Source organism: Elephas maximus, chromosome 11, assembly GCF_024166365.1.
Source record: "Elephas maximus indicus isolate mEleMax1 chromosome 11, mEleMax1 primary haplotype, whole genome shotgun sequence".
Lineage (NCBI taxonomy): Eukaryota > Metazoa > Chordata > Mammalia > Proboscidea > Elephantidae > Elephas > Elephas maximus.
Window position 1 is genome coordinate 114,577,559 of NC_064829.1, and position 13,644 is coordinate 114,591,202.

Here is a 13,644-nt window from a genome sequence, read left to right on the forward strand (position 1 = left end):
TATAAAGTAGTTAATCAGTTCACATGGTAATCAAATTGTTAGTTGTTATGAAGAATATCTGAGACAGAATGGCCTAAGATGTGCCAGAGATTGATCACAAAGTTAAAAACTGTTAATCTAAGAAGCAGGTGATAAGGGTCTATCTTTGGCTATAACGGGAATAAAGAAGGTTTTACCCACCACAAATGTAGTGCTGTATGTAACTATACATCTCAAACTTCAGTTTACACATAAGTCATTGGCGAATTGTGTCAAAATGCCAATTCTGATTCAGCAAGGTGTGGGAGGGGCACACTGGGATTCTGCTGGTCCTTGAGTACCTTGTGAACAGCAAAGCTGTAACAGACAATTAACGTGTGGGGCTGGAGCTTGTCAAACAGGGCTCAAGAGCAGAACACCAGGCAACAAATTCTAATTTTAAACAGCCATTGACCACGATTTTCTCAGGCTACAGACAAAGATGCGAATACGCAGTTTACCTCTATCTTAGTTTGGGAATCAAAACCATTTTTCCAAGTATATTGAACAGGCTGAACACAGTGGGGGTCCAAACACAATTTACGTTTCTTCTCCTATGAGTAAGATGTCAATCTCACCTCAGATCACGCATCAACCTTATCTGGGATGGAGAAGAAGGCGCCCTCTTCCCATGGGGGAGGGAAGGAGGAAAGCCACAGTACCCTCCTCCACAAACAACTTACTGCAACAATTACTTCTGAGACCTCAACAGTTTGCTTACAGAGTGTTACTAGTCAGGGTCCAATTAGTGAAGCAGAACCACTAGGAGACATATAACATAGATAGACAGACGATGGAGAGATAGATACAGAAATAGAGAGAGAGAGAGAGATGTTATAGGGATTCGACTTTATGCAACTGCAGAGCTGGTTAAGCAGTCTCTGTAAGATTGTTGTCTCAGTGTCTCATACAGTGGAGTGAAGTCTGCAAGGCAGACAGTTGGTAAGGGAAGACAGACGTAAAGTGGGTAAAGCAAAGACTACCTGGAACAAGCAGGAACTGGCAGTTCTCGCTGCCTCTTACCTTGACAGTGTAAGTGTCTGCAGGAGAAGCTGGCACCCTTTGTCATGGAGTTACACACACATCTGACCCAGGAACTGGAGAAACTGAAGGAGGACCCAGGGACAGACGGCACAGCTGCAGGCCTGACTGCTGCCCCACACCAACACCATGAGCCAGCAGATGGGCAACAACCCAGGAGAGCCAGAAAACGGCTGCTGCTTCACTGCTGACCTCCTAATCTTGCACAAGAATCTTTTTATTTATTTTTTTTGGCATACCCTAACTGGACACATACAGAGAAGGGAATTCTAGGAAATATAGTTCATTCAGCCTAGCCAAGTCGACACATTACAAAGCCACTATCCAGAAATGAAAGGAGAGTGGTAGGAAGATGGTCACATGGCCTCTGGGGAGATGGTCGCAGGATCAGATATCCTGAGAGGATGTGTCTACCAATCCCTGGGTGGCTTTTTTAAAATTCAGGGGGCTAGAGGACACTGGTACTTTTTACCTGTGGTCCCCATATTTGGTTTTAACCACGCTTCCAAGAAAAAGGAAAAGTCCCATTCAGGACCCCATTCAATGCTTCAGCTTCCAGTCAATAATTTTTAAAGGTCTCAAACATGTTCAAAGCTCCTTGGAAAGCTCATAGACTATGGGCAAGGCATTGTGCCTAATTTATTAAAAACGGACCAACACCCCACACGCACAGGAAGGAAAGGTAGAAGTGTTTGAGGGAAATGGCAGCTTTTGAGAAACCAGACATCAAGGAACCCCAGTTGCCAGTCTTACCCCCAGGAAGCCCACCTGGGCTACATCATCCCGTGGCACCATCTTTTACTTCTCCATCCTTGAGAAATGCTTGAAGCTGGCCTCAGCTTCTCCCCAAAACCTGCTATTTCAGGGTTGATTTCACTGTCCCTGGAGCCCTGGTGGGGCAGTGGTTAAGAGTTCTGCTGTTAACCAAAAGGTTGGCAGTTGGAATCCACCAGCCACTCCGTGGAAACCCTATAGGGCAGTTTTACTCTGTCCTATAGGGTAGCTATGAGTCAGAATTGACTCAACAGCAAAAGGTTTTTTTTCCCCCATGGTCCCCTTACCCCTGGGCCAGAGCCCTAGCTTGCTCTTGGATGTCCTCCTGGTCCCTCATACCATAATGTCCTACGTTGTCCTCAATATCTCCCCAAAACTGCCCCTTCTCCCAAGTCTCTGTTTTAATGTCTGCCCCACCCAGTCCCCAGGCCAGAGCCTTGGACCTCACCCAGGATGCCCTAATTCCACAGCCCATCAACTCCATGAGCACTCACTCCTCTGAGCTTCTCTTCCACCTGGCCCCTCCTCCCTGCCCCACAGCCCTATTCTGGCTCGGCATGGTCCTCACCCAGCATCCCTGCTCCAGCCTCCTCCCTGGCTCCCAGCTCTAGTCTCACCTCCCCCGCCCCCACTACTCCTTCACTCAACTATTTAGAGAGCCCACTCTGAGTCAGGCTCTGTACTGGACACGGAGGACATAGTGGTGACCTAGGCAAGCATGTTGAGTGGAAGGTCCCTAATGTTCGTTTTCTCAGGGCCCTGTCTGAGGCTCAGTTTTCCTCAGCTCTGGGCTTTACACCCACTCATCCCCACAGCGCAACCAGATTTCAGTCCTAGCCTAACGGGCTCTCAAGAACTCCAGCCCTGGTATTCAGCACTTTCTGAGACCCCACATACCTCTCACCCTCTCTATGTCCCAAAAGGACCAGCCCCTGCTGCATATTCCCTACCATCCCTACAGGGTGGTGCATTTATCTCCCCCAGCGGATTAGGACCGGGGCTTTCTCGGTTACCGCTGTGTCGCTGGCAGCACCCAGCAGAGGGCAGCTCCATGGACGTTTATGGAATGGTTTGCGAGAATGAATTCCTGGAAGAACGCATGCCAGAGGGGTATTAGGGCCATACTATGAGCCCTCTGGCCCCCACCCAGACATGAGACACCTCGTCTCTGAAATCAAGGACCAGTATGACCAGCATCCCCTCGCCTGGTTCTCGTTCTCCAAAATGTTTCAAAACGGCCCCTGAAAATGGTTCATGTCCCATTTTGTCAGGAAAATCAAGGAAGGAGCGCGATTCCCTTCGTGTTCTCCGCAAAGCTAAGGCACTGAAGACCGCAGGGGCAGCTGGAAGTCGGCAGGAGTACGGCGGAAGGCGAGCAGCCCCCCAGTTCCTCCACGTCCCTTTTCACCCTCTCTCTTTGGGGCCCATGCTGGAGCAGGGAGGGCCGAAAGGCCCAGCAGGACCGGCCGAGACCCTGCAGCACCCAGCTCGGGCAGTCGGCGCGCAGCCCAGGACCTCGCTGCCGGCGCGCGAGTGACGTCAGAGGTGGGCGCCGCGCGGGAAGACGCGACGGAGGCGGCGGCCGCTGCCGGCGCGCGAGTGACGTCAGAGGTGGGCGCTGCGCGGGAAGACGCGACGGAGGCGGCGGCCGCCGCGGGGCCGAAATGGACCGGGTGCTGGAGGCGCGGGAACTGGGTTCCTGGGCCGCCGAGGAGATGGGAGTGCCCACGGCGGCCCGGGCCCCGGAGGCGACGCTGCGCAGGTGAGATCCGGCCCGGGAATGAGGACTCTCTACCCTGGAGACAGGGACTCGGGAGTAGAGACCCCACCGCTCCTTGAGGACGCGCTTGCCTTCCCCCGCCCGAGTGAGAGTGACCCTGAGTTACTGCGGGTGCCTCACCCCGGAAGTAGTATGCCCGGGAAGAAGATTGCGGATTTGAGTGAGAATGCTTTGGTGGTGACCCTGACACTCTTATCCCCACCCTGTAAGGCCCGCCCTAGTGAGATCCCTGGCACCCGTGAAGATCCTCCCGGTGTGGAAATAGGATCTCCAGAGTACGGCTGTCACTGCAACAGTTCATTTCTCCCACCACCCCCACCCCACCCACGCCAGTAAGGACATTCGGGAGTTAGCAAAGGCCGCCCCCTTGGGATTGTATCTATTGGAGTGATGACCCCTGCTTGGCAATGCGAGGGGACGTCCTAGCAGTACATCTTCCCACCCCCAGCTCTGAAAGTAGCTGGAGATAACCGTCTTCCAGGAGAGGGGGAGGACCCTGCCAGAGAATAAGAATACCCCGCACACACACCCAGTGAGAAGCCCACTCTCTCAGTGATTGAAAACTCCCCAGAAGAGAGGATCTTACCCAGAAAAGTACAGACACACCCCCAGGAGTAAGAACTCCATAGTAAAGACCTTCCCCACCATCACCACCCCAGGAGGGAGGGTTTTCCACCTTGTGCCATGGCCTGGGCGTACCCTCACACGCTGTCCCCACAGGCTGTGTCTGGGCCAGGGGGCTGACATCTGGGCCTACATCTTGCGGCATGTGCACAGCCAGAGGTGAGCCCAGCTGGATGAGGTGGGTTGTGGGGGGCGAGAGGAGGACAGGTGAGTCCCCCATAACTCCTCTTCCTCCTATCTGCCCCGTGCAGGAGTGTCAAGAAGGTCCGGGGAAACCTGCTCTGGTAACTGGTCCTCCGAACTGTCCCTTCCTATTCTCCCCAGTCCCGTCTAGCTCCACCCCCACCCACAGCCTCACACCTCCTGTCCCCCCCCCCCCGCCCAAGCTCCTGTCGTCCCCTGACTCTGGCCTCATTTCCTCAGGTATGGCCACCAGGACAGTCCAGAGGTGAGAGTCACATGCCACAAAGTTCTCTTTCATCTCAGAAGGACTTGTAGATAATCCACTCTAAGCCCGGCCCTGTGCTGGGTGATGCTGGGGACACTGAGTTACAATACAGCCCTGATTCATGCATTCCCCGCACAGTCCAGGGAGAGGCAAATATGAGCGGAGGCTGGGGGGGGGAGGTGGGGAATGGGTAACGGGGCATCCGGGCTGAAGAAGAGACAGGAAAAGGGCAGGTTAAGGCCCAATATGTGGCCCAGTGGGTGGGGACCTGGCAATATCCATGGGAAGACTCAAGGAGGCTTCAGGAATCCCAGATGTGGGGCTTAGGGGAGAGGTCAGAGGTGTGGGTGTCATCATTCAGAGACAGGAAACAGCCTATGAGGGTAGGTGAGAGAGTCCCAAGAGGGAGGCGAGACCCAGGACAGGACCTTGGTGCTCTTCTGGGCGGGCCAAGTTCTGTGTCAGGGACAGAAATGCTTATGAAACGTTGTGCTGCCCAAGGGGCAGTCAGGCCAGACTGAGCCCAGGCCAGGCTGCACATCTGACCCTGTACCTGACCCCACCAGGCCCATCGGAAGTCGGAGCTAGAAGCCACCGTGGCCCGCCTGCGGGCAGAGATCCTAGAGCTAGACCAGAGCCTGGAGCAGATGGAGCAAGACACTGAGGCTCAGGGTGACCCATGGGGCTGGGCAGATGGGTAGGGGAACGTGGAGTCGGGAGGTGTTTATGGCCACCCCTGTGCCTTCCCCGGAACCCTGGTGGCGTAGTGGTTAAGTACTCAGCTGATAGCTGAAAGGTCAGCAGCTTGAACCCACTAGCCGCTGTACAGGAGAAAGATGTAGTTGTCTGCTTCCCTAAAGATTATAGCCTTGGAAACCCTGCAGGCAGTTCTACTCTGCCCTGTGGGGTTGTTATGAGTGGGAATCGCCTCGAAGGTGTATGTTTTTGTGTTCCTCCCACAGATGTAGCCATGGAGCAGGCCCTGCAGAGCATGCAAGATGCCCAGCGCCGTGCTCTCCTCCTCCGGGCCCAAGCCAGGGCCATGCAGAAACAGCAGCGTGGGCTCCAGGGTTCCATGCGGCGGCTGCAGAATCAACTCCGACGCCTGCAGGATACAGAGAGGTGGGCCTCAGGCATCCAGTCACGGCCCTCACCGTATTGGGCAGCCATCCATTCTCCCTAGAGACACTAGTGCCCCACCCCAATCCCTGCTGAGGTCTCAGAACTCTATGCTCCCACCCCTTAAGGTTTACTCTCCGTGAAGCCAGGAATTGATCACTGCTGTATCCCCAGTGCCTAGAATGGCACTTACTGTACGTCAAACATACCAGCATTGGGGAAATGGCAGTGAATAGGCAAACAACCCAGCCCTTGTGGAGCTCACACTCTGATGGGGTTGCGGGGGAGATAGATGATAAACTAGGAGATAAACAAATCATGTAATTTCACATAGAGATAAGTACTAGGAAGGAAAGGGGTGATATGATAGAAAGGAAGAGGGGAATGCCACCTTACCTAGGGTGCTCAGGGAAGGCCTCTCGAGGCAGGTGACGTTTTAGTTGGAGGAATTTCCATGGAGAGGGAACAGCGGGAGCAGAGGCCTTGAGCTGGGAGGGTGGGCAGAATGGCCAGAAGGCTTTGCAGCTAAGAGGGACAGCATGAAGCAGTGAGGTTGGAGAGGTGGGTAGAGCCCCTAGGAGGCACTGGAATTTTACTCCAAGACTCTGAGTTCATGCCCCGGCTAGGGCAAGGTATTTAACTTCTTTGTACCTCAGCTTCTAAGGTTTATTGTATTTGTTTCCCAGGACTTTGGTAACAAATTACCATAAACCAGGTGGCCTAAAACAACAGAAATTTATTCTCTTGCAGTTCTGGAAACTAGAAGTCTGAAATCAAGGTGTGGGTAGGGCCATGCTCGCCCTCAGAAGGCTCTTGGGAAAAATCCTTCTGTGCCTCTTTCTAGCTTCTGGTGGTTGCCAGCAATCTTTGGTATTCCTTCATTTATAGCTGCACCACTCCAGTCTCTGCCTCCCTCTTCATATGGCCAGCTTCCCTCTGCATGTGTCTAGTTACTGGATTTAGGCCCTACTCTAATCCACGGCTTGTTCGGAAACCCTGGCGGCATAGTGGTTAGGTGCTACAGCTGCTAACCAAAGGGTCAGCAGTTCGAATCAGCCAGGCGCTCCTTGGAAGCTCTATGGGGCAGTTCTACTCTGTCCTATAGGGTCACTATGAGTCAGAATCAACTTGACGGCACTGGGTTTGGTTTTTTTTGGTTTCTGATCCACTCTGACCTATCTTAACCAATGCTTTTGCAAAGACCCTACCTCCAAACAAGGTTACGTTCTCAGGTTCCTGGTGGCTGGGAATTTTTGGGAGATGCTCTTCAGCCCAGTACATCTGTGGAACCGGGGTGATACTAATCCTGCCTCACGAGGTTGTTGTTAGCTGCCGTCAGGTCAGCCCTGGACTCGTGGCAACCCCGTGTGTTAGAGTAGAGCTGCTCCGTGGGGTCTTCATGGCCGTTATCAGAACCGACTCAGCTGCAGTGGGTACAACAGTATAATATTTACAGAAGCATATTGCCAGGCCTCTCTTCCGTGGAGCCTCTGAGTGGGTTTGAAACGCCAACCTTTAGGTTACCAGCCGATTACAAACCTCTTGTCCCACCAAGGGCTCCTTACCTCTTAGGGCAGATACGATAGTGAAGTGAGTTAAGTCTGGTAAAGTGTATAGAAGAGTCCCCATAGCTATTATTACCTTGAGAGTAACGGGAGGGCGTGATGTAGTTTCAGGGGTTGGAGCCTTAGGTTCTAACAGGACCACCGACTACTGTGTGGGGAGACTTGCCAGGGCAGCAGGGAGACCAGGGAAGAGGTTAATGCACTAGTGCATTGTGGGTGGAGGCCCCCGGGATCCAGGCTTGGTGATCCTTGGTGGGAGAGGAAGAAACGGGACACAAACACTCATCCTCTCACCTCCCATCTCCAGGAAGGCCAAAGTAAATGTGACCTTTGGACCCCTGATGTCAGCAACCCTGGGCCTGGAACCTGTGGTCCTGGTAAGGATCCTGGGCCATGGGGAAGGAGTGGGGAGTCTGGGGCCAACAGGACCCCTGGGTCCTCCTCACACCCCATCACCACCTCCCTAGCGTGATGTGCGAACAGCCTGCACCCTCCGGACCCAGTTCTTACAGAACCTCCTGATTCCCCAGGCCAAGGGAGGCAGCGTCCTGTGAGTAACACCAGCCGATCCCTAGACACCCTGCAGAGAGCCTGGGCCTGGGGGGGTCACATGTTTGTTAATTCCTCAGACACAGAGCTTCTGGCCCATGTCAGCCCTGGGCCGTGCCCTGACAGGGAGCTGGGAAGTAGGGGTAGCGGTGAGGAAGACCTGTCACAAACAGTGACAACCCCGATGAATAGGGTTGTTGAGGGGGTACCTGGGAGGCTCTGGGCACCCAAAAGAGGCACCTGATCCAGCGTGGGGGGCAGAGGGGAGGGATTCTTTGATAAGGAAACTTAACTAGTGTAAGGGGTCAACAAGGTGTTTCAGGAAGACCACACATGCCGAGGCCCAAGGCAGGCACCCCAAGTCTAGCAGGCGTAGAGGGACTTGGTTTCCTCGTCTGTAAAATGGGGACAATGGCTGCCCCCACCTTTCGGGGTGATTATGATAATTATGGGGATAATTGGTGTGTCCTGTAATGTTCTCTGTTCCCCTGCCCACCTCATAGGGCCCCCCGTGATGACCACTTTGGAACTTCTTACCAGCAGTGGCTCAGCTCAGTGGAGGTGAGGGGGCAGTGGGGGGGCTCTCAGCAAAGAAGAGGCCACACCCTCCAGCCCCATGATCAGACCTCAGAGTTTGGATCTCTACCCGTATTCCAATGGGGCCCCAGCTCAGAGCCCTATCCCCAACCTGCCCCTGATTTCACCCCCACCTTCCCCACCAGGCACTGCTGACAAACCACCCCCCAGGCCATGTCCTGGCTGCTTTGGAGCACCTGGCTGCGGAGCGGGAGGCAGAGATCCGATCCCTGTGCTCTGGGGATGGGCTCCGAGATCTGGAGATACCCAGGTGTGGAGTGGGTGCTCCCACAGCTAGGGAAGGCAGGCGGGTGGCTGAGCTGGGAGAAGGTGTAGACCAGGCACAGGGACCTGCTGGTGGGGATGGAGCTGAAACCTGGCGCTCGCTCTGTGGGGGCTGGGATAAGACTGGCTCCTCCCAGCCGCTGAGGCAAGGGGACAGGGTTCCTCCCTCAGCAGCTTTGCCCCACCCCAGGCCCCAGGCACCGGACCAGCCAGACTCCAGCCAGGCCCTGCCGTCCATGGTGCATCTCATCCAGGTGACCCCAGGCGCTTTCTCTGGGACTTCATCCCTCCAACCCCCAGTCCCAAGACCCACCCCAGCCCCCACCCCCACAGACCATGCCCACTCTGACCCTGTGCCCACCTCCCCAGGAGGGCTGGCGGGCTGTGAGTGCGCTGGTCACCCAGAGGGGCCCCCTCCTGAAGGAGCATCAAGTCCTGACTCGGCGTCTCCAGGGCCTGAGGGAAGAGATGGAGAGAAGTACCCTAGGACCCAGGGAGAGGTGAGGGGAGGTGAGGGGTTCCCCCCGCCCCAACGCCCAGCAGGGGCCTCTAGCCCATCTCTCCCCCGAGTGTCTTGGGACGTTGGAGTCTTTCTGCCCCTTTGCTCCACATCTGCCTCTCTACCCTCTGATGGTCTCCCTGCAGACCTCTTCTCCGTTTCCCCGGGTGTGTTTCACTGGCCTGCCTTCCATCCAGTCTCTGCTGGTCCCCCAGGCAGGTGCTGGCGCTGGGACTTCGGGGCTGTGGGCTGTGGGCGGAGCTCAGAGCCCTGCACGTGCAGAGCCAGGAACTAGAGGAGGCTGTCGGGCAGCGGCAGCTTCTGCTGAGGGACCTACAAGCCAAGCAGCAGCGGATCCTGCACTGGCGCCAGCTCATGGTGAGGATGGGGCGGGACCTCCCTGATATGGGGCAGGGCTGGGTGGAGGACCAGAGTGAGACTTGGAGCCTTGAGAGCAAGGACCAGGCCTCCTGGAGCGGGGCAGGGCTAGGGTGGGGTACACCAGGTGAGACTTCCAGAGAAAGCAAAGGGGTGGGCAAGACCTGAGGCTGGGAGGTGGGAAGAAAAGCATCAGGTCTCAGAGGCCCCCTGGCTCCACAGGAGGAGACACAGGAACAGGTCCGCCTGCTCATCAAGGGAAACTCGGCCAGCAAGACCCGCCTGTGCCGGAGCCCCGGGGAGGTAAGGTGGGAGTTGGGGTGAGACCTGGGTCCCCAGGCTGTGTTGGAAGCCAAAGTGGGACTTGTCTGCATCCTCTGGGCAGAGGGCAGAGATGATGGGGCTGGGTGGGCTCAGACACCCTTTCTCATCCCTTTTTTTCCCCCACAGGTGCTGGCCCTTGTTCAGCGAAAAGTGATCCCCACATCTGAGGTGGTGGCACCGCAGAGCCAGAAGCTGCTTCACTGTTTGGAGGAGGAGGCCCAGTATCTGCCCTGCCTCGTGCTGGGCACCCTGCTGCGGCACAGTCCTGGAGAGTGAGACGGGGTTACCCCATATTCCCTTCCTGTAGATGACTTTCCTGCCCTGGGCTCCCCAAAAAACTAACCCCAAATCTCTAGTGTCCGCAGACCTCACCCTTGAGTCATTGGTCTTGCTCTAGCATCCTAGTCTCCCGACCCGCCTCCAAGTTCCCAGGCCTCCAGACCCCAGCTCTGAGCCCCCAGGACCTCTAAACCCAAGCCCTCGGAACGGTCCCTCCTTTCTGTGCCCTACCCAACCCAGAGTTCCCCCAGGCTGAAGCCCCTGCCCACGGTCCTGCCGTCCATCCACCATCTGCACCCTGCCTACCCGAGGGGCTCCACCTTCATAGCACTGAGCCACACACTGGGTCTGCCCCCAGGGAAGGTGAGCACCTGTCCCCTATGGCCTGTTTTCCCCAACTCCCACCCTTGCCCACCCCACCCCACAGTGACTGCCCTTCCTCCTGTCTCCAGGCCCCTGAGCTGCTCCTCCCGAAGGCCGCCTCTCTGCGCCAAGACCTCCTGCTCCTCCAAGACCAATGGAGTCTCCGGAGCTGGGATCTGCTCCATATGAAGACGGGCCTGCCACCGGGACCCTCCGCCCAGGGTAGGCCTGCCCCGCTGCCAGTATCCAGCAGCCCTGCCCATTTGCAGCAACCCCGGCCTCCGGAAGTCCTAACAAACATCACCTATCACTCACACAATTGCTCTCACAGTGTGCCGAGTGCTTTAAGCATATTCAGTTGTTCGATCTGCACAACGACCTCATGAAGTAAGTGTTACTGTTCGCCCTGTTTAACAGAACAGCTACCTGAGACCCAAAGGCTTTACCCAGATGCCCAAATAGCAGAGCTGGGAATTGAATCCAGGCAGTCTGTGTGGGTCTGTGCTCTCAGACACTAAGCTACACAGCCCATCAAATTGCCAAGTGCTCATTCGTCACCATCAAACAGTATAAAAAACCCAGTGCCGTTGAGTCGATTCCGACTCATAGCGACCCTATGGGACAGAGTGGAACTTCTCCATGGAGTTTCCAAGGAGCACCTGGCGGGTTTGAACTGCCGACCCTTTGGTTAGCAGCCGTAGCACTTAAACAGTATACTAGTGGTTAAAAGCTAGGCTGCAGAGTTAAACTACCTGGATTCCCTTCACAGCCCCGCCTCTTCCTAGCAGGGTGATCTCTGGGCCTCGGTGGAGTAGGGGTAATCGCAGTACCTTACGGAGCTCTGGGAAGATTTGGTCAGGTGACAGGGCGCTGAACAGTGCTTGGCTTGCAGTGAGCGCTTTCAGAGTGTCTCCTGTGTGATCATGATTATCGTGTCCACACACAGCCTCTTTGAGCCCTCGTCGTGGAAGGAAAGGATTATTGAGATCCCTGGTGTAACACACAAAGTGAAACTCAGAGAGGTTCATTCATTCCAGGATTCACTGGTCAAGTACCCGCTGAGTGTCTGCCGGGTACGAGGCCCCCGAGAGCTCAATGAGGGGTCCGGCAAGGGCAAGAGGCAAAGAATCAAAGGGTAAACAGATGGAAGAGGTGACTTGATAAGGGACAAATTCAGGGTTCCGTCGACAAAGCAAGAAGGGAGACCACTTTCAGGTCTTGAGTTTGGGTCTCCCTGCCCCCTGCTCCATGTGGTGGCGGTACAGTGTGCAGCTACAGTGGAAACGGCCTCTTCCCACCTCGTGGACACCTTGAACTTTTAACACATTATAACGGAACTCGCAATTCCCCTTCTCTGAAAGCTGTTCTGCTCCTCCTCCTCCTGGCTCTCCTCAGTTTGTGGCCCCACCCTCCCCATCTAATGCAGAAGTCAGAGACCCAGGAGTCATCCTGGACTCCTCCCACCCCCTCACCCTGCCTCCACGTAGGCACTTGCTGCCTGAGAGTTCCCCAGTCACCCACTGGCCCATCAGCCTGGGGCTCAGATAGCCCCACCTGACTGCTAATATCGCTGAGGCTCAGAAAGGGCAGCTGTGTGCCCAAAGTCACAGGACAAGGATGAGATGGAGGCAGGACTCAGGCCTAAGAGGTCTGACCGTGCTGATAATCTGTACTTGCTCTGAGCCAGGCCCTGTCCTGGGAACGTGGAGAGGGACTGGACCCAGTCACAGTCCCTGGGAGGAAACACCAATAGAGTAAAGGGCTGGGGCAGTCTAAGGAGGAGCCTTTGGGTGAGGAATGCTGGGAAGGTGTACAGGAGGAAAGGTGGGCCTTGTGGGGTAGGGAAGGTCTCTCCCAGGAGTGGTGAGCAGAGGCCACATGGCACAGACCCTCAAATACCAGGGTGAAAAGCTTGGGTTCTGTCCTGGGGACACAGGGAGTCATGGAGGGTTCTAAGCAGTAGAGGGAGAAGATCAGTTTAGGCTTCAGGAAGATCACTGTGGGCGCCATGTGGAGGATAGGCCAAAGTGGGAGGCTGAGGCCGGAAGCCTAGGAAGGCAACTGGGAGGAAAGGGGGACGAGGGAAGGAAGGCAGAAGAAATGGTCAGGAAGCCAAGTGGGTGGCCATGGAGATTGACAGGGGAGGATACCATGAGGCCTGGAGCTCTAGTCTGCTGGATGGTGGGACTGCCCCTCAGACAAGAACCTGGGAGAAGAGAGAGGTCAAGACTGGGTGACTAGAGACTTGGTGATGTCATGCTATGAGGCTACTTCTGGGTTTCTAACCTCCAGAGCTACTGCAGATCCAGGCATCACAGGAAAAAGAGCAGAAGAAAAGCCTGGGCCAGGCTCTGAGTCAGTTGGAGAACCTCCTGAAACAGGCGCTGGAACGAATCCCCGAGCTTCAGGGAGCTGTGGGGGACTGGTGAGAGGGGCCACAATGGGGCTGGGACCAAGCTGGGTGCAAGAGGCAGGACTCAGGCTGAGGGGCTGGTGAGGAGCATCCCATGTTGTTGCGGGGAGGCCAGTGAGGGTCTGACCTCCTGACATCATCCCCTCCCCCAGGTGGGAGCAGCCAGGCCAGACCGCCCTCTCTGAGGAGCAGCGCCAGGGCCTGTCCCTGCCCCAGTGGCGGCTGCGCTGGGTCCAAGCCCAGGATGCCCTGCAGCAGCTGCGCAGGTGAAAAGGGGGTGCAAACAGGAGTCCAGTGCATCACATTTGTTCACCCAACAGCCACCTCCCTCAATAAAACATTTGGAAGACAGCATTGTCTGTGTTTGTTGGCCCATTGTCTACGTACACCTCTAGTCCCTCCGACAGGCTAGTGTGCCGCTCTTGTCAGTCCCCTTGCCTCCTGTCCTTTAATCCCACCAAAACCACCCCCTGAAACTCCCGTCATCACTTTCACTCTCAGCAAAAAGTAACTGAGTGTCTCCTCTAAGCACTGAGGTCACAGCACTGAACAGAACTGACTAAAGTCCCTGTATTCAAGGAGCAGACGTTCCAGGGCAGGGGGACACAG

At 55.7% G+C, this 13,644-nt stretch overlaps 1 protein-coding gene across 2 annotated transcripts; it reads left to right on the forward strand.

Moving 5' to 3' along the window:
* The first annotated feature begins 3,422 nt into the window (after positions 1–3,422).
* Positions 3,423–13,407, forward strand: HAUS5 (HAUS augmin like complex subunit 5). Of its 2 annotated transcripts, none has more exons than XM_049901448.1 (19): positions 3,423–3,595; positions 4,334–4,396; positions 4,489–4,521; positions 4,661–4,685; positions 5,252–5,357; positions 5,648–5,807; positions 7,677–7,746; positions 7,837–7,919; positions 8,422–8,479; positions 8,641–8,765; positions 8,970–9,033; positions 9,149–9,279; positions 9,494–9,656; positions 9,879–9,959; positions 10,107–10,252; positions 10,511–10,622; positions 10,712–10,844; positions 12,915–13,047; positions 13,188–13,407. In XM_049901448.1, exons 1-19 carry the CDS (start codon positions 3,498–3,500, stop codon positions 13,303–13,305), a joined length of 1,902 nt encoding a protein of 633 aa, XP_049757405.1. In that variant the 5' UTR covers positions 3,423–3,497; the 3' UTR covers positions 13,306–13,407. The 2 variants fall into 2 exon arrangements, with proteins under 2 accessions (XP_049757405.1, XP_049757406.1); XM_049901449.1 differs by lacking the exon at positions 13,188–13,407 and adding an exon at positions 10,954–11,009 and having other exon boundaries at positions 12,915–13,000.
* The last annotated feature ends 237 nt before the right edge of the window (positions 13,408–13,644 follow it).